Genomic DNA, 24,415 nt, shown 5'->3' with positions numbered 1-24,415 from the left:
AGAGTCTTACTACGTCACCCTCGGTAGAGTACCGTGGCATCACAGCTCACGGCATCCTCAAACTCTTGGCCTTAAGCGATTCTTTTTTTTTTTTTGCAGTTTTTGGCTGGGGTTGGGTTTGCCACAACTCCCCAATTTTTTTTTTTTGAGACAGAGTCTCAAGCTGTCACCGTGGGTAAAGCGCCATGGTGTCATAGCTCACAGCAACCTCCAACTCCTGGGCTTAAGCAATTCTCTTACCTCAGCCTCCCAAGTAGCTGGGACGTACCTGCCACAACACTTGGCTATTTTTTCGTTGTGGTTGTCATTGTTGTTTGGCAGGCCTGGGCTGGATTTGAACCCACCAGCTCTGGTGTATGTGGCTGGTGCCTTAGCTGCTTGAGCTACAGGCACCGAGCCCCAAATATATTTTTTTATTGTTCTTTTTATTGTTAAATCATAGCTGTGTACATTAGTGCAATCAAGGGCCAAATATTTTTTTGTTGCAGTTGTTTAGCTGGCCCAGGCCGGGTTTGAACCTGCCACCTTCAGTGTTTGTGGCCAGCGCTGTAACCACTGTGCTACAGGCACTGAGCCTATCTTTTTTTTTTTTTTTTTTGAAACAGAGTCTCACCCTGGGTAAAGTGCTATGGCATCATCATAGCTCACAACAACCTTCAAGTATTGGGTTTAAGTGATCCTCTTGGCTCAGCCTCCCAAGTAGCTGGGACTATAAGCCCCTGCCACAACTCCCAGCTAATTTTTCTATTTTTTGTAGAGATAGGGTCTTGCTCTTGCCCAGACTGGTCTTGAACTCCTGAGTTCAAGGGATCCTCCTGCACGGTCTCCCAGAATGGTAGGATTGTAGGCGTGAGCATGGTGGCCAATAAAAGCCAATAAAAGCTGCTTTTTAAAAAAAGTTCACTCCTTTGGCACCTCTGGGAAAAGTTCCTTTAATAAAAAAGTTCCAGTACATTTACATGATTGTCATCACCCTTCATCTATAGCACACAACAGGAAAAATAAAAAATAAAGGACAACCTAGACACGCTCAGTATAAAAACGCAGTGATCCATCCATCCAAATGCAGGTCATGGGGCCTGGAAGTCAGAGAAATGCACAAGGGCCACTGAGCCCAGCAGCTCTGGGCTTTGCTTCTAGAGGACCCGCCTCTAACACTTTGAAGATAGAATGAAAAATATTTTTGTTTTACTAAGAGGCCTCTTTTCTAAGGAGAAGGGTCCATTCCAGAGGGAAAGTCATCATGAGTCAGAGCAGGTCCAGGCCTGGGACACAGGGCTGAGCATATTACGGCAGATGAGAGACTCATGGGAATCCAGCCTGAGGCCACTCTGACCTAGGCTAAGAGGTTTCGGGGCCAAAGCCACATGGCCCACATTTGTCCATTCTGAAAGGCTTAGAAACCAACCCCACTAATGTCAAACTTGTAGCTTCTCCCTTCCAAGTTGCTAAAGCCAATTCCTGACAAGCTCCAAAGTTCTTGGCTGAAGGGGGGACAGAGGGCCCTTGGAGATGCTGCTGTGGCTTGAAGTTTAGTTCCTGGCCCTGAGGGCAGGCAGCCTAGTTGTCCTCACCGCCACCATACATGTCCGCCAGCTTCTTGAAGCGGCTGCCCCACTCATTCAGATAGTCGTAATCTTGGTCCTGGTCAGAGGCTGAGGAGGTGAGGGAGCTCAGTGACACGGCATCGGAGCCGCTGCCCTCATAGTCGAACACGAGCAGGGAGTCATAGGGTGGGGCCGTGGGATCTGTGTTGGCCGCCTTCAGGTTCTGCGGAAGCAGAGGTCAGGTAGTTAGGGGTGCTGGGGCCCTGATGCCTGTTTCCCCATCTGTGAGGCCACTTCTCCCCTCCTTTAAAGGTTTTGAAGGTTGAAATGAAATAATCCATTTCAAGTACTCAGCAAAGAGACCAGCAAATAACAAGTGCTCTATGCAGCACAAGGCCTGTGGCTGAGGGCCAGGACTCTGCAACCAGATAGCCTGAGCTAGAACTCAGACTCTACATGCTAGTCTTGTGACCTTGAGTGAGTCTCTTAACGGCTCTATGTCTGTTTCCTTGTCTGTAAAATGGAGAAACTTCATTCATACAGTTTCACAGACAACAAATGAACATAGGCAAATCTATGTAAAGCATTTATTGGAACGGTCCCTGGCAACAATAGCTATTATTACTTAATAAATGCTACAGGGCGGCGCCTGTGGCTCAGTGAGTAGGGCGCCGGTCCCATATGCCGGAGGTGGCGGGTTCAAACCCAGCCCCGGCCAAAAAAAAAAAAAAAAAAAAAAATAAATGCTACAAGCTAGGTCCAACAGTTTCCAAGCTTAAATTACCTGGAGAAGCTTTTAAAAATTCTGAAGCCCGGGTGGTGCCTGTGGCTCAGTCAGTAGGGTGCCGACCCCATATACCGAGGGTGGCAGGTTCAAACCCGGCCCTGGCTGAACTGCAACCAAAAAATAGCTGGGCGTTGTGGCAGGTGCCTGTAGTCCCAGCTACTCGGGAGGCTGAGGCAAGAGAATCGCTTAAGCCCAGGAGTTGGAGGTTGCTGTGAGCTGTATGATGCCATGGCACTCTACCAAGGGCGATAAAGTGAGACTCTGTCTCTACAAAAAAAAAAAAAAAAAAAAAAAAATTCTGAAGCCCAGGCCAGACACGGTAGCTCATGCCTGTAATCCTAGCACTTGGGAGGCCGAGACAGGTGGATTGCCTTGAGCTCTCAGGTTTAAGAACAGCCTGCGCAAGAGTGAGACCCTGTCTCTAAAAATAGCTGGGCGTTGTGGTGGGCTCCTGTAGTCCCAGCTATACTTGGGAGGCTGTGGCAAGAGGATCACTTGAGCCTAAGAGTTTGAAGTTGCCGCGAGCTATGACACCTCAGCACTCTACGGAGGGTGACAGAGTAAGCCTGTCTCAAAAAAAAAAAAAAAAAAAAATTGAAGCCCAAGCCATACTCAGACAATTGAATAACATGGGTCATTATGAAAGTTTTGAGATACACAAAAATCAAGAATTGTAAAATCTGTGTGAATGGAAACAAATGAAGTCCTCCCAGCAACACCAATGATTGGAGCTCATTGAAATTTGCAGGCATGGTGGCTCATGCCTTGCCGCACCCACGGCACCACAGCCGTAGTGAGGCGGCGCTGTCCGCGTTTTAGAACGCTGGTAAGGAGGCTTGTGCTCCACGGAGCTTCGCCCCCAGCGACCCCTGCACAAACGGCATCAGAAACGGTGCTCTACGTGCCAAGTCACCCGCAGGAGCTTGAACGACCGTGGCAGCCTTTAAAATTTATTACTTTGTTTTTCTTTAGCATAGGTCTGTGTGCTCTGACACTAATCACAATGTACTTTCTCAAAGCTGAACCCTCCGCACTAATTCAGAATGACCCTTGTGTAACCCATGACGCCCCTGCCTGTGAGCAGAAGTGTATAAGTACTTGCATAAGTTTCACAATGAATTTGCAGCTGCATACTTTAACCCGTAGTGTGTCAGACTGTCTTTCCTGCGCCGACCTCTGAACTTTCCTCGTTCCTTCTCCCTGCTCCCCCTCGGACTGAAGCCCACCGACAGGGTGGTCCGCGGCAATGCCTGTAATCCCAGCACTTGGGATGCCAAGGCAGGTGGATTGCCTGAGCTCACAGGTTCGAGACCAGCCTGAGCCAGAGCGAGACCTCATCTCTGAAAAAAATAGCCAGGCATTGTGGCGGGCACCTGTAGTCCCAGCTACTTGGGAGGCTGAGGTAAAAGAATTGTTGAGTCCAAGAGTTTGAGGTTGCTGTGAGTTGTGATGCCACACACACACACACACGCAAAAGAGAAAGAGAGAGAGAGAGAAAGAAACTTGCAGAGGTGAATCAGGAAGAACACTGTTGACTATGTTTCTTGGAAGTGAAATAATGGACTGTAACACAAATTCTAAACTTTCTTAGTTACCTACAATCTCTGAGGACGAGTCAGAGGCATTGGCATCAGAGGTTTTTGAAGTTCCCCAAGTGTTTCCATGTGCAGGTAGGCTTGGGAACCCCTGTATTAGGACATTCTAGATGCTTACTCATTTAATCCCTGAAGTAATCTGTAACAGAGGTTCCAAGCTTTGCTCTACCCTGGAATCAATGGGATCTGTAAACATTCAATCCCAAGTTTGGCTTAAGTATTCTAATAACTACTATCTTTGACTAAATGAGTCCTAATTTTTTTTTTTTTTGAGACAGAGTCTCACTCTGTCACTCTGGGCAGAGTGTGCTGTGGCATCACAGCTCACAGCAACCTCAAACTCTTGGTCTCAAGAGATCCTCTTGCCTCAGCCTCCTAAGTAGCTGGGACTACAGATGCTTGCCACCATGCCCAGCTGTTTTTTCTATTTTTAGTAGAGACATGGTCTCTCTCTTGCTCAGGATGGTCTTGAACCAGAAGACCATGCTCAGGCAAACCACCCACCTCAGCCTCCCAGAGTGCTAGGATTATAGGTGTGAGCCACTGTGTCTGCCTGAGTCCTAATCATTTTTAGCCGTTCTCCATGTTAGGGTTTTATGGAGGAGGAAAGAGAACCCCAGAAGTTACTCAAATATGCTAGAGGTCACACAGCCGGCTGGTGGAGCCAGGATTTAAACCCAGATGTAAGACTCCAAGCTCATACTTGTTCTTTGTATTGCTGGTGCGAGACTTGAATGAAGGAGGTACCCTAGGCTGGTCTGCCACACTTTACCTCGATGATGAAGTTGCCGATTTCGTCTGGGTTGGCTGGCCGAGGACGGTACATGGGTGTGGGGATGAAGGTTGGTGCCACGTCATTTCGGAGAACCAACTCCGGCCTGGCCTCTAGACCCCGGTGGAGCTGGGTGATGTCATAGTCCTTTAGGGAAAGGACACAAACAGGATTGAGAAGGACTCCCCTCTCCACCACTTAACTTTGCACCCAGGTAGGTCTTAGAAGATATAATGTTGGGAGTTTCTGAAAGCCCTAGTTTCCATCCTCCCCAACCTCCCAAAATAAGTATAGGTTCAAGGTTAACCTGCCTAGGGTCAAAGAGACTGCAGTGATGGACTAGACCCCTCTCAGAAGAGGAGTGTCCATGGTCGATCCTACGTGGAGACTCCTTGCCTGGGTCTGGTCAACACAGCTAACGCTGTTAGTTGGTTGACCTAATCATCCCTGCCAGGGACCTCGAGGGCATCTATCTCCTGTCTCCCAGATCCCCCAATATCCCACCTGGTCCTCTTCGCCGCCCCCTTCTTCACCATAGTAGAAGACGTTGTCACGGGTGTCATCTTCTGGGAGTAGAAGGGGCTCCTTCACCTTCCGCTTCTTTCTCACCAACAAGAGGAGCACCAGCAGGAGCACTGCAGAGTTGGCGGATGGGAATGAACACAATGCCTGGCTGGCCAAGACCCCCATGTCCTCAGAGGGCATAATTCCAACCTCTCTGCTCAGTAGCCAGAGCTCACCACTACAATGGCTCTACCTGCACTTGGGAAACCCCACCTCCTCTAGGATGCAGGATTTGGCCCCTGCCTGTGCACATTCCTTCTCCCATCACAGTCTAGCAGTTTCCCACTTAAGAATCTTTCCTTGCCTGGCACTTTCTGGGCACATACATGGCTCTCACCCTCAGGTCTTAGCTTAACATCACATCTGCCTAAAGCAGTCATTTTCTTTTTCTCTCTTTTTTTTTTTTTTGAGACAGAGTCTCACTCAGTTGCCCTGGGGTTGAGTGCTCTGGTTTCATAGCTCACAGCAACTTCAAACTCTTGGGCTCAAGTGATTCTCTTGCTTCAGACTCCCAAGTAGCTGGGACTATAGACGCCTGCCACAATACTCAGCTATTTTTAGAGACGAGGTCTTGCTCTGGCTCAGGCTGGTCTCGAACTTGTGAGCTCAGGTGCGAGCCATCGCACCTAGCCTATAGCCATGATTTTTAACTGGTGTGCCGTGAGGATCTTAGGTGTGCTAGAAAACTTTTTTTATTTTTTGTAGAGACAGAGTCTCACTTTTATGGCCCTTGGTAGAGTGCCATGGCATCACACAGCTCACAGCAACCTCCAACTCCTGGGCTTAAGCGATTCTCTTGCCTCAGCCTCCCGAGTAGCTGGTACTACAGGCGCCTGCCACAACGCCCAGCTATTTTTTAGTTGCAGTTCAGCCGGGGCCGGGTTTGAACCCGCCACCCTCGGTAAATGGGGCCGGTGCCTTACCGACTGAGCCACAGGTGCCGCCCTAACTTTTTTTTTTTTAAGAGACAGAGTCTTTCTTTGTCACCCTCGGTAGAGTGCGGTGGCGTCACAGCTCACAGCAATCTCCAGCTCTTGGGCTTAGGTGATTCTCTTGCCTCAGCCTCCCAAATAGCTGGGACTATAGGCATCTGCCACAGCATCTGGCTAGAAAACTTTTTATTTTTTTATGTTTATTTATTTTTTTTTTTGAGACAAGAGTTTCACTATGTCGCCATTGGTAGAGTGCCATGCCATCACAGTTCACAGCAACCTCCAACTCTTGGGCTTAGGTGATTTTCTTGCCTCAGCCTCCCAAGTGGCTGGGACTACAGGTACCTGCCACAACACCTGGCTATTTTTTTTGTTGCAGTTTGGCCAGGACTGGGTTTGAACCTGTTACCCTCGGTATATGGGGCCAGCGCCCTACCCACTGAGCCACAGGCGCCACCCCATCATTACTTTTTTGCCTGTCGATGGAACTGCTGTCTTTCTCTGGCCAGAGATAGACCTAGGCTTTCCAGGGAGTCCATAAATTCGCAGGATGTGTAGCCCTCTGGACTGTAACCTCTCCTGTCCTCTCCACTGAGTCTGGGGAAGGCAAGAGAAAATTTATCCTCCTCTAATTGCTGAGTCCGGTGGCTTGGCAAATCTCTTCCCATAGTCCTTTCTCCCAGCTAGGAAATGGGAACGCCACGTTCTCACTTGGTTAGGCCAAAAGCCTCAGAATCACAGATGGCTCTTTCCCTTACACCAAGTATCATCCTGAACTGACTCCACCTTGAAACACAACCACCTCTTGTCACCTTGACGCGGTCATTCTGATTGAGCTGCCACACACCTTTTTTCCCTGGATCATGGCAATAGCCTCCTTTTTTTTTTTTTTTTTTGTAGTTTTTTTGGCCAGGGCTGGGTTTGAACCTGCCACTGTCAGCATATGGGCCAGTGCCCTACTCCTTGAGCCACAGGCGCCACCCGGCAATAGCCTCCTAAATGATCTCCCTGTCTCCAGCATCACCTCCCACAGAGTCTATTCTGTAGGAATCTTGCAAAATTTAAGTCAAATTACATCACTCCTCTGCTCAAAATATTCCGACAGCTTCTTCTTTCATCCAGAGTCCTTATAACAGCCTTCAGAGCCCAGTGTGACGACCCGCTGGGCCTCTCTCACCTCATTTCCTACTCTTTCCCCTCTGCTTTTCCCACTTGGCCATTGCTGTCCCCCTCACGCTGAGCATGGTGCTGCCTTAGGGCTTCTGAGCTGTTTGCCCAGAGAGCTGTATGATTTGTTTCCTCATCTGTTTCAGGTCTTTACTTGAATACTCCCTTCTCAGCAAGGCTTTTCCTGCCCAGCCGACTTAAAACTGCAGACCTCCCATCCCACCCCAACATCATCCCCTCTTCCCCTGCTTTTCTTTTCTCCATGGTGACGCCTGTTCCTCCGCCACCTTGTCTGTAGGCTTTGAGACGCGGGGATCTGTCATGTTGACAAGTACTGCCCCCTAGTGCTTGAAGCAGTGCAGGGCACCCAGTGTGCTGACTAAAGTTTGCTCTAACCGTATTTGTATCTGACTGCTGCACGCCATCTATGCAAGGTCCAAGTCAGAGTGGAAAAAGCAACTGTGAGGTTCTACCTAGAAATTTCTATCTAGAAACTTAACTAGATACTTCGGCCCACTAGACCAGGGGTTCTCCAACTGTAGCATGTATAAGAATACCTTGGTAGCTCGCTTTTCTTTTTTTTTTTGAGACAGAGTCCCACACTATTACCCTGGGTAGAGTGCTATGGCCTCATAGCTCACAGCAACCTCAAACTCTTGGGGTTGAGCAATCCTCTTGTGTCAGCCTCCCAAAGTTTCTGGAGTGAGGCATGAGAATTTGCCTTTCTCACAACTTCCCAGCAACACTATTGCTATTAGTCTTTCAGAACCACCTCTCAGGCCTGTGGATCACCCTAGCAGGGCCAAGTCTGTTTGCTCACCACTGTATCCACAAAGCCTGGCATATTCCAGAAGCTCCAGAAATATATATTGACAGAAAAATGTTCTTAGAATTTAGAGTTTAAGGAATGAAAATTAGCTGGGTGCAATGGCAGGCACCTGTAGTCCCAGCTACTCTGAAGACTGAGGCAAAAAGATCACTTGAGCCCAGTAGTTGGAGGTTGCTGTGAGCTAAGCAACAAAGCAAGATACTGTGTCTTGTTTTTTCTTCATTAAATCATGACTGTGTACGTTAATGCATTTTGGGGGTACAATGTGCTGGACTGATAAACAATGTGGAATGCTTACACCAAACTGATTAATATAACCATCGCCTTGCTTATTTGCTGTGGTAAGACATTTATACTCTTTTCTTAATAGGTGAGGTCCTACCAAATACTCTCCCTCCTTCCAAGATACTGTCTTTCTTTTTTTCTGAGACAGGAGTCTCAAGCTGTCGCCCTGGGTAGAGTGCCGTGGCGTCACAGCTCACAGCAACCTCAAACTCTTGGGCTTAAGCAATTTCCTTGCTTCAGCCTCCCAACAAGCTGAGACTCCAGGTGCCTGCCACGATGCCTGGCTATTTTTTTATTGTAGTTGTCATTGTTGGGTGGGCCGGGTTTGAACCCACCAGCCTTGGTGTATGTGTCTGGCACCATAACCACTGTGCTACGGGCACTGAGCCTTTTTTTTTTTTTTTTTTTGTAAGGGCCAGGCATAGTGTCTCATCACGCCTATAATCTACTCTAGAAGGCTGAGGTGGTTGGATTGCTTGGGCTCATGAGTTCAAGACCAGCCTGAGCAAAAGCGAGAACCCGTCTCTACTAAAATAGAAAAACTTGCTGGTGTGGTGGCTAACGCTTATAGTGCTAGCACTCTAGAAGGCCAAGGCAGGAGAATAGCTTGAGCTCACAAGTTTGAGACCAGCCTGAGCAAAAGCAAGACCCTGTCTCTACTAAAAACAGAAAAACTGAGGCAAGGGGATCACTTGAGCCCTAGAGTTGGAGGTTGCTGTGAGCTGTGATGCTACGGCACTCTACCAAGGGCAACGTAGTGAGACTCTGTTTCAAAAAGAAAAGGAGTTTAGGGAATAGATGGTCAATATTATGGCCCATTAGTTCCAGAAGTTCAGGGTAGAATCAGATATTTTAACTCCCCTGTCCTCAGGGAGGAGAGGGTGACTGGTACTCACGTAGCAGAGCCAGGACAGCCCCCAGGACAGGGAGGATAAAACCCCCCTTCCAGCGTGGAGGGCAGGTATCCACGTGGCCATGGCAGTCACATACAGTGGCTCTGATCACCGTCACCTGCTCCTTGTTGCCATGGTCAGACAGAGAAAGGTGCACGTCATATGTGTCTTGCTTCAGGAACTTCTTCAGGGATACAGCCACTGTGTCGCCTAGAGTGGACAGGTTATTTATTAGCCATGGGATACTCAGCAGTGGGACCCAAGGCCACTGTGACGGAGGTCTGAGAACACAAGCTCTGCATCTGGGCAACAGGGAGAAATGTTCCAAAAGCACACTTTGGCCAACTATTAAAAATTAATATTTGGCTAAAACAAAATTCACCATCATGAAAAGAACTGTTGGGATAAAGAAATTTTTGTTCTTATACTACTAAATATAAATATTTATTCCTCAACTGTATGATTACCTTCAATATACAAATCACATATATGTCCAAGTGAGTAGTCAATTATTTTTTTTATTTTTTTTTTCTTAAGAATTGCATATATTTACGTTGTAGATCTGGGATACACTTATCAAGGTAGGAGCTGCTCAAATCAATCCAAATGCCACCCAATCTGGGAATGCCTCCCCCTCTTACAGCCAGCATTTCAGATTGAAAATAAGCTATTTCCAGCTGGAGTGGCTTTGAAAAGTCCACTCTAAAACGAAGTCATCTCTTGTTACCATCCTCCTCTCCAGTCTTCCTTCTGGGCCAAGTACCATCCGTGACTCCTTACGGGGGCTTCCCTCTTTTAATTCTCCATGAGGTTCTCAGCATGGTCTGGGTTATAGGGAGAGCTCTTCAGCTTGGGGGTAGATAGGTGCTCCAACTCATAGTGCCCGTTCTCAGAAGCCTTGTGTGTGAGTTTCTCCTTCATGCCCTCCTTCTGGCTCCTCTTATGCTCAATAATCTGCTGGAGTTGGTGCCCAGCATATTCTGGCTTGGTGGTTAGTGGGCCAGCTGGCACAGCTACACCAAGGACATCAGACACCATGTAGGGGCGCAGCCAGCCCACCAAGGGAGTGCTTCCGGGGCTGTAGTGGGTCTGCTTGTGGTAGAAGAGAAGTCCATCTACCTCAAAAGGGAAATCCATGGAAAGCACTTTACACAGGCTTTCAGGGGTACAGGGGAAATTCTTTAGCCCCACAAATTTAAAGGGATTGAGTTTGGTTTTCTCGCCTAGTCCTTCTTCTTCTGGTAACTTTGAATGCATCCAGTAGAATCGGAAATCAGTCTGGCAGTCATAAAAAGGGTGTCCCCGCCAGCACATCACATCCAAAACATAGTAGGTCTGGTTCACCTCACTGTAAATGCAATCTAGAATGGTGTAGTCTTTTGCTGTTGTTGAGTTTTTGCCTGTTGCCTCCTGGCAGAAGAGAGGGAAACCTGTTGACACAGTAGCCACTCTTGGTGTAGGCACTGGTAGAGCCCCTGGATGCCACAATAAGGGCTCTTTTTCCAACAGGGCACACGACCACAATCCATTCCTGCCCCAAATCTGAAGGTACATCAATTAACCACTCAGAGAGCATCAATTGATTAGCATAGCGTTTTGGTAACTTCTTGCCACTGTCAATATCCATTTCTTCATCATCTTTCTTATCTTCTTCTTCACTCTCTATTCCTGTCCAGTCATCTTCAGCCAGTCTTCTGGCATGGTTCACATAATCTAGCCGTTTGCATTTCTGCAATTCCAGTAACCGGCGGCGCCGCTCACTTTGCTCCAAGGAACTGTACTTGGATTTGTACTGGGACAGGCGGGGGTGTGGGGCAGCTGTGCTGTTCAGATCTTGAGACACAGAAAAGCTACTAGCCAGGGCTTGGCTCAGCTCTTCCATCTTCCCGGACCGAGGTGACAGTTGCACGCGCCTGTCGAGTAGTCAATTATTAATACATCTGAACGCATATGACTTGGCTTGGTGGTGGTGGTAAGCAGAGCTGAGCAGACGGAATGCTCACCTGTGTTATCTCAGCATTAGTGCTGCACACAGGTTCAGGGATGCCAGAAACAAGGCTGCAACAGACACGGGGCTAACTGGCTTTCACAGGCTCAGGGCGCAGTGGCACGCTGACCAACCACACAGTAGAAGCAAGGCCTGCTGCAGCCTGTGGGGACCCTTGGCAGGGGCTTGTGGGGATCCCAAAGTGGGCACTGGAGCTGTGTAGATGAGGAGTATAGATAGGGTCAAGACTCTTTGCAGAAAGGCCCTCAGTTTAATCTCAGCATTCTCAAGAGGGGAGCTGTGAGCTTGGGTGCAATATTTTTCATCACGTAAGATTTTTCGCCAGTGGTACAGGTTCACACCACTAGATATGTCAGTTGTGTCCCTCTGTCAGTGTCATAATCAAAAACAAATCCTAAGCCTGAGCGAGGTGGCTCACACCTGTAATCCTACCACTCTGAGAGGCCAGGATGAGAGGATTGCTTGAGCTCAGGAGTTCAAGACTAGCCTGAGCAAGAGCGAGGCCCCGTCTCTACTAAAAATAGAAAAAAATTAGCACCTGGCTTATTGTACCCTCAATGAATCCCCAACAATAAAAAAAAAAAAAAAAAAAGAAAAAAATTAGCCAGGCACTATGGTGGGAACATGTAGTCCCAGCTGTTCGGGAGCCTGAGACAGGAGGATCACTTCAGTCCAGGAGTTTGAGGTTGCTGTGACCCCATAGAATTTCTAACCCACCCTGTCCCAGGCTTACCAGCCTATTTCAGCACTGACCTCAAGTCACTTTCAGTTAAAATGCTCCACACACTCACTGGCTTCCTCTTAGTAAAAAGGCTAGAGGCTGAATTGACTATTGCCATTCAGCACTGGTAGGCAGGGCCAGCTCTGGGACTACGTATCTGGTCTACCAGGTGGAGAGTACAACATGGGGCATGTCACCAAAATATCCCTACTATGCTGTGGGGCTGGCTTCTCAGTTGGGCATGACAACAGTGGCACTGACTGATGGCACAGGCTTCCTGTGTACCAGTCGTTAACCCCCACCACCACTCCAAAAGGCAGGTACTTCCATTATCCTTGTCTTAGAAATGCAGGAATTGAGGTTTGGTGAGTCAAATAAGTAGCCTGAGCCCACACGGGGTAGTCTGAATTAATTTCCCTAACAACAGGATAAAGGCAAACAGAAAAATGAAATTGGCTGGGCATGGTGGCTGACACCTCTAATCCTAGAACTCTGGGAAACCAGCCTGAGTAGGAGCAAGACCCCATCTCTACTAAAAATAAAAAACTAGACGGGGGTTGTGGTGGGAGCCTATTGTCCCAGCTACTTGGGAGGCTGAGGCAAGAGAATTGCCTGAACCCAAGAGTTTGAGGTTACTGTGAGCTATGAAGTCATGCCACTCTACCCAGGTGACAGAGTGAAATTCGGTCTTAAAAAAACAAACCAAAGCCAAGAACCAGATATCAATACCATTGCCAGATATTGACACCCCCGGGATTTGGTCATAACGCTCATACTCCAACAGAGCCGGCTCTGCGCCTGCTGCTAGGAAATCATGGTGTGGAAGCTGCTCGTATCCACTGAGCAGCGACATGGCAGACAAGATGCTTTTCTTGTATTCACATTTCATAAAACTTGTATGGAAGTAGGTACAAGTATTGCCCCACCCTACAGACAAGGAAACGGAGGCAGAGTGAGGCTCAGCAATTTGCCCACATAAACCTATAAATGGAGGAGTCAGTTTTCAAACCAAAGCAACCTGGCTCCAGAGTTCAAGTTCTTACATGTTCAGGGAAGAAAAAGTGATCTTTAAGCCACAAGGGGGTGACAGGAGACCAACCTGGGATCCTCAAGGGAAAGCTGCTAGACAGATACGCCCAGACTACAAAAGTCATAAATGTGAGCCCACGTGGGTATGTGAAGCAGGTCTTCTGAGTCCTTTCTGGGCTGGCCTCAGCATCAGTAACAGCAAGGCTGTGTTTTTCCAAAGGCCTAATTGTCACATGTGCCCGACCCACCTTTCTCTTTCATCTTGGGTCCTCACACAGGGTTAGCAAGACCCTTCACTGAAAAACATCCTGAAGGCTGAGAACCTCTGAGCAGGTAGACTGGAAATTGGCCAGACAGGGAGGTGGATGGGAGCAGTGCTGTTGGGTATCAGGTACCCTGGAGGCAAAGCCTGGCTTCAACTTCTACTACTTACCTGCTCTGTGCCTTTGGGTGTGCTATCTAAACCCTCCAAGCCTCATTTCACCTGAAAGGAGGCATTCAAAATGGCTTCTAGGCCATAAGTAGAAATATTAAAAAAGGAAAAAGAAAAACACTTTGTAGGTCAAGGATAGTGGCTCACACCTATAATCCTAGCTCTCTGGGAGGCTGAGGCCAAAGGAGTAATTGAGGTCAGGAGCAAGAGTAAGACCTGTCTCTACTAAAAATAGAAACTTAGCTGAGCATTGTGGTGGGTGCTTGTAGTCTCAGCTACTTGGGAGGGTGAGGCGGAAGGGTCACCCTGATCCCAGGAGTTTGAGCTAGGCTGATACCATGGCACTCCATTCTAGCCTGGGCAAAAGAGTGAGATTCTGTCTCAAAAAGAAAAAAAAAAGGGTGGTGCCTGTGGCTTAGTGAGTAGGGCACTGGTGCTATATACTGAGGGTGGCGAGTTCAAACTTAGCCCCGGCCAAACTGCAACAAAAAAATAGCTGAGCATTGTGGTGGGCGCCTGTGGTCTCAGCTACTTGGGAGGCTGAGGCAAGAGAAATCACCTAAGCCCAAGAGCTGAAGGTTGCTGTGAGCTGCGACACCATAGCACTCTGCTGAGGGCGACAAAGTGAGACTCTGTCTCTTAAAAAAAGAGAAAGAAAGAAAAAAATTGATATTTTGTCAGGGTTCAAAAGTGGTAAGCAGTAGAGCATCATGGTAAGTCAGGCTGGTCCTAGTAGGGGGTAGACACCCACCCAGCAAAGCTGTCTCCCACCCCTTTAGTTGCCTACCTTTCTCATTGACCTCTGCTGTCCAGTGGATGTCCGAGTCATGTGTGAGCTGAGCCTGGAAAGGGGAAGTGTGGGGGGACAGGTCCTTGTCCGTGATGTTCAGTACTTGAGGCACAGGGCTTCGGTTGCAGATGGTGATCTGGCGGGGGTCAGGGACTGGGCCATGGTCATTGATGTCGATAAGTGTTAGCTGGAGGGTCCCTGTGCCCGTGGTGGGAGGACTCCCTGTTCACAATGACACATGATCTCCTTTCAGCACCTGACTGTGGTCAGGCTCGTGAATCAATGTTAAGCTCCCCATGACCTACTCTCTCAGCCCTGGGGAGGCTCCTGTTTACTGTGCAGCTCTAATCTCTCAAGATCTTCCATGTGTTAGCTTTAAATACATGGCAACCTCTTGCCAATCAAACCATCATTCTCATTTTGGTCCAGAGTAGACATTATTAACTGACCACAGCAGTTATAGCCATTTCATCTAGACATAGCCACTATAGTCATATAGTGAAACCTACTGGTGCCCCCAAGGCTAGTCCAGTGACTGCCCCTCAGCTTCATGGCTCAATGAACCAAAAACTTAGGCTAAAGGGAATCTTCAGAAGATCTCCTAAGTCTTGGGTTTTACGGCAATCAGGATCATGGCCAGTATTCCTAGACTAGTCTTTAAAAGAATCCTCTGAAAGACGGCTCTGAATCTCTGGATAGATTTGTAGACACCCCTTTCCCCAACACCACACTCTGCACACAGAGGGGACATGTTGCGTCGTATGATCTGAGAACCAAAGTAGCCTCTCCAAAGCTCTTACCATTGTCTGTGGCCAAAACTATGACTTCATATATATTATCCCTCACAAACTGCTCATTCTCGCGGTCCAAGATGCCCATAGCGGTGACCTGCCCGCTGTCTGGGTCCATGGCTAGCCACTCTGCTGGGTCTCTCAGGATATGGTAGCTGGAGAGGAAAAGTTGAGAAGTGTCACACCCAGAATACTTGGAATTCTAGTGTCAACATCCAAGGCCTTCTCATACTGACTGGCAGATGGACTCTGGGCTTCTAAGCAGGATCATATGGAAATTGCATCTAATCTGTAAATGGGATCCTAAAGAAGCAGTGGGGGTCCCAGCAGAGATATGTGAGGAAATAACCACACCCTGAACCCCTCCCTACTCAATTTTTTTTTTTTTTTTTTGTAGAGACAGAGTCTCACTTTATGGCCCTCGGTAGAGTGCCGTGGCATCACACAGCTCACAGCAACCTCCAACTCCTGGGCTTAAGCGATTCTCTTGCCTCAGCCTCCCGAGTAGCTGGGACTACAGGCGCCTGCCCAAGGCCCAGCTATTTTTTGGTTGCAGTTCAGCTGGGGCCGGGTTTGAATCCACCACCCTCGGTATATGGGGCCGGCGCCCTACTCACTGAGCCACAGGTGCCACCCCCTACTCAGTTTTTAGCCTCAAAAAGGGTAGGAAGAAGAGGTCCTATGCATGGATGATGTTCAAAATATTTAACCATTGGCCCGGCATGATGGCTGACACCTATAAGCCCAGCACTTTGGGAGCTGAGGAGAGAGGATGACTTGAAGCCAGGAGTTTGAGGACAGCCTGGGCAACATAGCAAGAACCTGTCTGTATAAAAACTTTTAAAAAATCAGCCTCACATGGTGGTGCATGTCCATAGTCCCAGATATTTGGGAGGCTGAGGCAGGAGGATTTCTTGGCGGGCCCAAGCCTAGGAATTCTAGGTTACAGTGAACTATGATGGCTCCACTGCACTCCAACCTGGGCAACAGAGCAAGACCCTGTCTCAAAAAACTAAGATATTAGCTCTGTGCCCGTACCACAGTGGTTACGGTGCCAGCCACATACACTGAGGCTGGCAGGTTCGAATCTGGCCCAGGCCAGCTAAACAACAATGATAATTGCAACAAAAAAATAGCAACAACAACAACAACAAAAAATAGCTGGGCATTGTGGCAGGCGCCTGTAGTCCCAGCTACACGGGAGGCTGAGGCAAGAGAATCAGCTTAAGGCTCGGTGCCTGTGGCTCAAGTGGCTAAGGTGCCAGCCACATACACCTGAGCTGGTGGGTTCGAATCCAACCTGGGCCCGCCAAACAACAATTACAGCTGTAACCAAAAAATAGCCTAGCGTTGTGGCAGGTACCTATAGTCCCAGCTACTTGGGAGGTGGAGGCAGAAGAATTGCTTGAGCCCAGGAGGTGGAGGTTGCTGTGAGCTGTGACACCATATCACTCTACCCCAGGCGAAATAGTGAGATTCTGTCTCCAAAAAAAAAAAAAGAAAACCCAAGATATTTAAACCATCCTTTTGGTTATTAGAACAAAGGCTGACCATATAAGCAACCCATCCGACTATAGCAGTGCGTCTGGCTGGCTGAGCGGGCTCGAGTGAGTACCTGATCTTCTGATCCTCCTTGTCAGGGTCTTGCGCAGTATAGACGCACACAGGCTCCCCAGCGGAAATGCCTTCCTGGACCTCAGTGACTTTGGAGGGTGGGACAAACACAGGTGCCTCATTCACATCCTCCACGTGGACCACGACAGTGGCTGTGGAGGTTGGGAGCTTCACCACAAAGGGAACCTCATTGGTCACTTCAACATACAGGGTGTGTTGGTTTTTGGCCTCAAAATCCAAGCCCTAGGAGAAGAGGGAGGAGGACTTGAACCATTTTGAGAGAAGTACAGTGAGGGTCAGAGGAAAGACCTAATATTGGGGGCTTGAGGCCCCGAACAGCAACAGTACTGCCCCCTCCCTGTCCCATAAAACCTCCTGCATTTCTTCAGTGGACACCTAATGGGGCCTTAAGATCACCCCAAAGGTAACTGGATTAGAACATTGGTTCCCAGTGGGATGGTGGCACCCCCTCCCAAGGGGTATTTTAGAAACCCGTGGAGGCATTTATAGCTGTCATAATGCCCAAGGTCACAACTGGCATTTACAGGCTAGGGCAGGGATGCCGTGTCCCACAGCATTATAGCCATGCAGAGCTGTCACAGAGCTGTCCCAGATCTTGTGTGGCCTGCCAACAACCCCTTGGACATTTCATACATCCATGGATGTGAAAAACTTGTTTATAATTGGAATCTGGAATGTATTTTACACAAAAAATTTTTGGTGTGTGTTTAATATATATGGAATTTTCTAGGAATGTAACTTCTGGGTGGAGCTCATAATTAAATTTGTTCAGGACTTTCCCAAGAGTTGTTTATTCACTGTTTTAAAAAGACATCAATGCTACTTGCAATATGAGCCACCTGGGTCTCACACAGTATCTATCCACTGCATCTGGATGCTTCTACAGAGAGAGGCAGGTATTTCATTATGTTTTTTAGGGTAGTGGTATCCAAAAGTTGACAAACCCAAAGATTTTAAATTCAGTAACTTTTTCCTATAAATTCTCTTTTATTTATAACATTCTATTTTCTCTTTCTTTCTTTCTTTTTTTTTTATGATAGAGTGCCATAGCATCACAGCTCACAGCAACCTCAAACTCTAGGGTTTAAGTGATTCTCTTGCCTCAGCCTCCCAAGTAGCTGGGACTACAGGCGCCTGCCACAACGCCCAGCTATTTTTTTTTTTTTTTTTTTGTAGAGACAGAGTCTCACTTTATGGCCCTTGGTAGAGTGCCGTGGCCTCACACAGCTCACAGCAACCTCCGACTCCTGGGCTTAAGCGATTCTCTTGCCTCAGCCTCCCGAGTAGCTGGGACTACAGGCGCCCGCCACAACACCCAGCTATTTTTTGGTTGCAGTTTGGCCGGGGCCGGGTTTGAACCCGCCACCTTTGGTATATGTGGCCAGCGCCTTACCAACTGAGCCACAGGCACCGCCCCGCCCAGCTATTTTTTTAGTTGTAGTCGTCATTGTTGTTTGGCGGGCCTGGGCTGGGCTGGATCCCACCAGCTCCGGTGTATGTGGCTGGCGCCCTAGGCACTTGAGCTACAGGCACCGAGCCATAACATTCTATTTTCTAGAAATTATGAGTGTGGTTAGTTATATTAGAAATGAACTCCATTTTGTGATGTAAAAAGGGCATTACAGGGAGGCACCTGTGGCTCAAAGGGGTAGGGCGCCAGCCCTCCCCCCCCCAAAAAAAGGGCATTACAAAGTAAAAAAGTGGAGAGTGAATCTGAAACAGTCTTTAAAGCATTATCTAAAATCCCATTTCTCAAATGAGGCCAAGCTTCAGGGTAAAGATTAGGCCCATCTTCTTTTTTGTTTCCTCCCTGTTTTGGGAGAAGGTCTCACTCTGTTGCCTAGGCTGGAGTGTACAGTGGTGCCACTGTGGCTTCCAATGCCTGGCTGCCCCTGCAACGGTCCCTGTCTAAAACCCAAACTGCCTCACCTTTCTGGTGGTCAGGACGCCCTGATTGCTCTCAGGGTCGGTGGTGATAGTAAAATGGTTGTTGTCATCACCTCCCACAACATGGTAGGTGGCACGCCATGCGGATGAGTTGGGGGCATCCAGATCGGTCACTGTCAGCCTCTGCACCTCGTGGCCCACTGCATTCTCAGGCACATGGGCCTCGTACTGTCAGCATGAGAAGCACAGCACAATCAGAGCAGAGAATGACCATCCTGAGAGGCTGTTCCTCTCTCCAGCATCTGGGAATCCTCCATCCAATTTCAGGGGAGCCCCATGTCCTTCCTATACCCTTTTCCTGGACCACCAACAGCCTTAGCAGGTTTTCAGGGCACACACAAGTACAGAATGTCCTGCACGTCAGACCCCCACCCCCCGACCCTGATCTTGGGCCAGCCTTCCTTATACACAGGGGCCCGAATCAGTACTCTCACTGGTCTGGGTGCCCAAGCTCCTGCCACATCCAGCTACCTATCTAGCTAAGATCAGAAAGGCTAAGATGGGGACAAGAAGGGCTGGGTGCCTGACTATACTGGGGCACTGACCAGGAACATTTCTGAGATTCTGGAACAGATGGCAAAGACTGAGAAATCAGTTGCTCAAAGCAAAATTTTAATTAGGGCTAAATGTGCTCAACAGCCAGAAATGTCTAAAGATGGAAGGACAGGAATGCTTTTAATATATACTGAATTTTCTAGGAATGCAATTTCTTGATTAGCACTGAGTCCTCTGCCACTAGGGGTGTACAGGCATTCATTGGGAGAAGGCAGGCAGGGGTAAGGCAAATTAAGTTTTCATATCAATAAATATTTTCATATCAAGCACTTATTATACATTGTGTTAAAAATGTACAAAGCTTATTTATTTAAAACTCAGAACAATGCAGCATCATTATTGTTATCTCCCTTTCACAGATTGGAAAATGGGGCACAGAGAGGTTAGGTAGTTTACCCAGGGGCACACAGCTAGCAAGTGGTAAGATGGGGACTGGCGGCAATGCAGGTGGCTTCCAGAGTTTCAAGAGAGAGGAAGGAGCTTAGTCCTTCATTATCTGATGAGAGCAGAGGAAGGAAGGGGCATTACCTTCTGGGGGTCAAACACGGGAGCGTTGTCATTGGCATCGAGGATTTCCACCACTGCCACTGCTGTGGTGGTGGAGCCATCCCCGTCCATGTCTGTAGCCTGGATGGTCAATGTGTACACAGGGACTTTCTGGGGAGAAAAGAGAAGAGAGGAATGGCCACTGTGAGTTCTGAGGCTGGGCTCTTAGGAAGTAGTCTCTAGGGGATGTGGACTGGAGGGTGTTTGTTCCTCTCACAATGTTCTCTTGACTCCCTGGACCACCCTTGCCAACTGACAGAAAGAACAGAAGCAGAGGGTGGAGCTGGTGAGGGAACTTTAGGTCCAAACAGTTCTCCTGGGCCTGTCCTGGAGAAACCTGGGTATTGTCCCCAAGCTTTGGCTGCTTCAGAACAAAAGCTTCGAGTGAAGATTTAGGCAAAGGTATTAATTAGGAAACAGGAGGCAACTCCAATATTCATGGAGCTAATTCTACTTTGTAGCACACCAGGGACAGATTTGGGCAATGTGCATACTAAGTGAGCCATTCTAAGAGGAAATGAGAAAACCTTCAGAAAACATCAGAAGTCTGCACTTTGCAGCTGCCTCCTCAGCCTTGGAGGAGATGGAATGAGATTGCCTCTGGCGGCTTCTGGGATGTCAGCTTGTAAACACAGCAGCAGCTGTCCCAGCTGACCTGGGTCCCCACTGTTCTGCCTGGGCTTTCGGGGCAGAGATAGGAGCTTCTGCTCCAAGTCAGGCCCCAGCCTGGGTAGGCAGCACTTTCCCTGAGGGGCACTCACCTCCCGGTCCAGGCCACTGGAGATGACACTGATGGTGCCTGTGCTCCGGTGGACAGTGAACATGAGTTCATGTGGCTCCTTTGGTTCTTGGCTATGGATGGAATAAGCAACCACCCCATTGTAGGTATTGATGGCGTCATCCTCGTCTGTGGCTGTCACCTGCATCACAGAAGTACCTAGAGAGGGGAAAAGTGAGCAGCTGTCCCTTGAAGCCCCAGTTCCAGCCTTGTTTACTGCTGGAGCTCTCAGAGGCTCTTCCCTACCCATCAGCTTGGATCGATCTTCTAATTTTGGGCAGAGATTGCCAGGGGGTACTTGTTTTTTATCCTCCCCTTCTTTCTCAGAAACACAATCTTCATTTTAGACTTGCCACAGGCCCACCTAGGACAAGGATTATTTCCCACCTACCCACCCCCCTTTTATTTTTGAGAATCTCAACGTCACCCTGGGTAGAGTGCCATGGCGTCATCATAGCTCACAGCAACTTCAATCTCTTGGGCTCAAGTGATCTGCTTGTTTCAGCCTCCCAAGTAGCTGGGACTACAGGCATTTGCCACAATGTCCAGCTATTTTTAGAGATGGGGTCTTGCTCTTGCTCAGGCTGGCCTCAAACTCCTGAGCTCAGGGGATACACCTGCACAAGCCGCCTAGAGTGCTAGGATTACAGGCGTGAGCCACTGTGCTCAGTCCGTCCCATCCCCTCTTGCAGTTAGCTATGGCCATGAGAATAAATTCTGACAAATGAATATACAGCTTTGGGGAAAGTGCTTTTATAAGTATGGGGTTTGTTCATCCCATTGCCTCCTTCCAGATGCAATGTCAAGAGTTCCAGCAGCAATCACGAGGTAACCTTGGAAACAGAGGCCAAAATGGCAGAACAAGAAAGAAACCGAGGCACACACTGAAGCACTACTTCAGCCGGGGCTGGCTACTTCTAAGCTTCCTGTGCTATTTTTATTTTGGTAATTTATTGCGGTAATTTCCGTTATTATCTGTCTAACCAACTCACATTTCTTTGTAATTCTCCACAAATCAGAGAGGGCGGGGGAGAACCCTCCCCAGCAGCACCTGTCCTTGGCAGGAGGTCAAGATGTCCTCACTTCCCCTGTTGTCCACTGGCCCCTGCCTCTCTCTCTCTCTCTCTCTCTCTCTCCATAAATGAGGTTCTAACACCTCCCAGCCTTCACTGCCCTGAAGAGCCACATGTGAGGTACTTTGTGTACTTTGTTTTACATGTATATCTGTTATTTCTAATCTTCACAATTCTTCAAGGTCAAAAATATATGTATATATATATATGAGACAGAGTCTCACTATGTCGCCTTTGGTAGAGTGCTATGGCTTCACAGCTCACAGCAACCTCCAACTTCTGGGCTTAAGGGATTCTCTTGTCTTAGCCTCCCAAGTAGCTGGGACTACAGGTGCCTGCCACAAGGCCTGTCTATTTTTTTCTTTTTTTTTTTTATTGTAGTTTTCATTGTTGTTTGGCAGGCCCGGGCTGGGTTTGAACCCGCCAGCCCCGGTGTATGTGGCCGGCACCCTACCTGCTGAGTTACAGATGCCAAGCCAAGGTCAATATTTTAGATGTTAGGATGGAGTCTCAGAGGACATAGCCAGTAAAGAGGCCAAGATTCAAATCTAGGTCTTTGCGGGTCCAAAGCTAGTGGTTCCCAAACTTGGCTGATCATCTGAGGCTTGGGGAAATTCTCAAATATACAGATTCTAGAGTTCTACTCCAGGATGGTCCTTATTCAGGAATCTCAGCATGGAGTGAGGGAATCTGGATTTGTAAGAAGATGCCATGTAATCTGATACAGTCAAGAAAATCAGGTGTGATGGATCTGCTAATAATACTTAAGGATCTGGACTCAGCAGCTCCCGCCCCACCCCGGGCCCAGAGCCCCTTCTCCAATCCTCTTACCTGGCAGCACCCCCTCTAAGACACTCCCTCTGAAGACATCCTGGGTAAACTTGGGCTTGTGGTCATTCTGGTCTGTCACAATGATGGAGATATTCATGGGCTCCTCCACTGAAGCACCATTCTCTGACACAGCATGGCCAAAGAGCTGTGGGCACACAGATCTGGGGTCAGCCCAGTGCCACCTCAGCCCCAGGCCCCTTCTGAGTGGATTTTTTTTTTTTTTTGAGACAGAACCTCAAGCTGTCACCCTGGGTAGAGTGCTGTGGCATCACAGCAACCTCTAACTCCTGGGCTCAAGCGATTCTCTTGCCTCTGCCTCCCAAGTAGGTGGGACTACAGGTGCCTGCCACAAAGCCCGGCTATTTTTTGGTTGTAGTCATTATTGTTGTTTGGCGGGCCGGGGCTGGATTTGAACCCGCCAGGCTCAGGTATATGTAGCTGGCGCCTTAGCAGCTTGAGCCACAGGCGCCAAGCCCTGAGTGGATATTTACAGCAGATGCTAAAGGCTCCTTGCCTCATACTTGGCGATCTTCTCCCGGTCCAGTGGCTTATTCAACAATAACCAGCCAGTCTCTTTCTCTATGGTGAAGACACCCTCAGGGGGACTATCTGCCCCTGGCCCAGTGATGCTGTAGAAAATCTTGGTGCCTCTGTCCTTATTAGATTTGAGCTGGAAGCAAAAGAAAATGGCAGCTGACAGAGTGACAGATCTCATGATTGCAGCAAAGAATCCTCTGTGAAGTCATGGAGAGGGGAACCGCCATATTAGAATTTGCTCCCACAAGAGATTAGCTTTCCTCTGTAGGCCCCAGCACTTAGTAGCAAGAAAACTCCCTATAGCCAACGATGACTCTCAGGGAGAAGGAAGCCTTACCTGATTCAGCTTCTGGGGGAAGGGACCCTTGCCATTCTCAGACACAGATATTGGTGGGACCACCCATTCTCTCTTGCGTCTTTGTAAGATACGTTTGGATGGAAAGACCGCCAATGCCTTCCTTTCCTGTAAGGAGAGAAGACCCCTTAACCCAGATGTGCAAAGAGGTGGAACACAGCCCAAATCTTTTCATCTACAGGAGTCAAGGGAGAGGACAGAGACCTAGTCGGGCCTATTGCAAAAGGAAATTTGGAAATAATCCAGGTCTTCTTATAGTAGAGGACCAATGAAATATACCATAGAGGCCAGGTGTAACGGTTCACACACATAATCCTAACACTCTGGAAGGCCGAGGTGGGTGGATCGCCTGAGCTCAGGAATTTGAGACCAGCCTGAGTAAGAGCAAGACCCCGTCCCTACTAAAAATAGAAAAAACTAGCTGGGTGTTGTGTCCAGTGCCTATAGTCCCAGCTACTTGGGAGGCTGAGGCACGAGAATAGCTCAAGCCCATGAGTTTGAGTCTGCTGTGAGCTATGATACCACGACACTCTACCCAGGGCACCAGAGTGAGATTCTGTCTCAAGTAAGAAAAGGAAGAAAAGGGCGGCGCCTGTGGCTCAGTGAGCAGGGCGCTGGCCCCATATACCGAGGGTGTCGGGTTCAAACCCAGCCCCGGCCAAACTGCAACAAAAAAATAGCTGGGCATTGTGGCGGGCGCCTGTAGTCCCAGCTACTCAGGAGGCTGAGGCAGGAGAATCGTCTAAGCCCAGGAGTTGGAGGTTGCTGTGAGCTGTGTGACGCCACGGCACTCTACCCGAGGGCAATAAAGTGAAACTCTGTCTCTACAAAAAAAAAAAAAAAAAGAAAAGGAAGAAAAAAGAAATATACCACAGCACATCCACCCAGTGAAATACTGTACAGCTCTAAAACTACAGAGGACATTGTATTTGGACTGACAGGAGACAATCTTTGATACAAACTGTTAAATGAACAGATCAAGGCACAAAACAACTTAATATGGCTTAATATTTAA

At 48.4% G+C, this 24,415-nt stretch overlaps 2 protein-coding genes across 4 annotated transcripts in view; both read right to left on the bottom strand.

Annotated features, from left to right (window-relative positions):
- Positions 1–922: 922 nt before the first annotated feature.
- Positions 923–24,415, bottom strand: part of CDH3 (cadherin 3) — a 100,270-nt gene continuing 76,777 nt past the window's right edge. For 2 of the 3 annotated variants that reach the window (XM_053604785.1, XM_053604794.1), the window contains 13 exons: positions 23,383–23,508; positions 23,023–23,178; positions 22,509–22,653; positions 20,588–20,763; positions 19,809–19,937; positions 18,708–18,893; positions 16,759–17,000; positions 15,153–15,298; positions 14,350–14,574; positions 9,375–9,581; positions 5,206–5,336; positions 4,702–4,848; positions 923–1,770 (listed from right to left, as the gene is read on the bottom strand). In XM_053604785.1, the coding sequence (XP_053460760.1) occupies positions 1,561–1,770; positions 4,702–4,848; positions 5,206–5,336; positions 9,375–9,581; positions 14,350–14,574; positions 15,153–15,298; positions 16,759–17,000; positions 18,708–18,893; positions 19,809–19,937; positions 20,588–20,763; positions 22,509–22,653; positions 23,023–23,178; positions 23,383–23,508 (2,226 nt within the window). In that variant the 3' untranslated portion in view covers positions 923–1,560. The remainder of the gene's footprint in view (positions 1,771–4,701; positions 4,849–5,205; positions 5,337–9,374; positions 9,582–14,349; positions 14,575–15,152; positions 15,299–16,758; positions 17,001–18,707; positions 18,894–19,808; positions 19,938–20,587; positions 20,764–22,508; positions 22,654–23,022; positions 23,179–23,382; positions 23,509–24,415) is intronic. The other variant, XM_053604804.1, reaches the window with a different exon arrangement.
- On the bottom strand, positions 9,903–11,279 carry LOC128595991 (snurportin-1-like). The gene is given in 2 exon segments (XM_053605304.1): positions 9,903–10,766; positions 10,768–11,279. Coding segments are annotated over 2 exon segments (1,086 nt in total). The 5' UTR covers positions 11,254–11,279; the 3' UTR covers positions 9,903–10,166.

The sequence above is a fragment of the Nycticebus coucang genome, chromosome 2 (genome assembly GCF_027406575.1).
Source record: "Nycticebus coucang isolate mNycCou1 chromosome 2, mNycCou1.pri, whole genome shotgun sequence".
NCBI lineage: Eukaryota > Metazoa > Chordata > Mammalia > Primates > Lorisidae > Nycticebus > Nycticebus coucang.
Note: the sequence above shows the minus strand (reverse complement) of the source record. Positions and strands in the feature narration are given on the sequence as shown.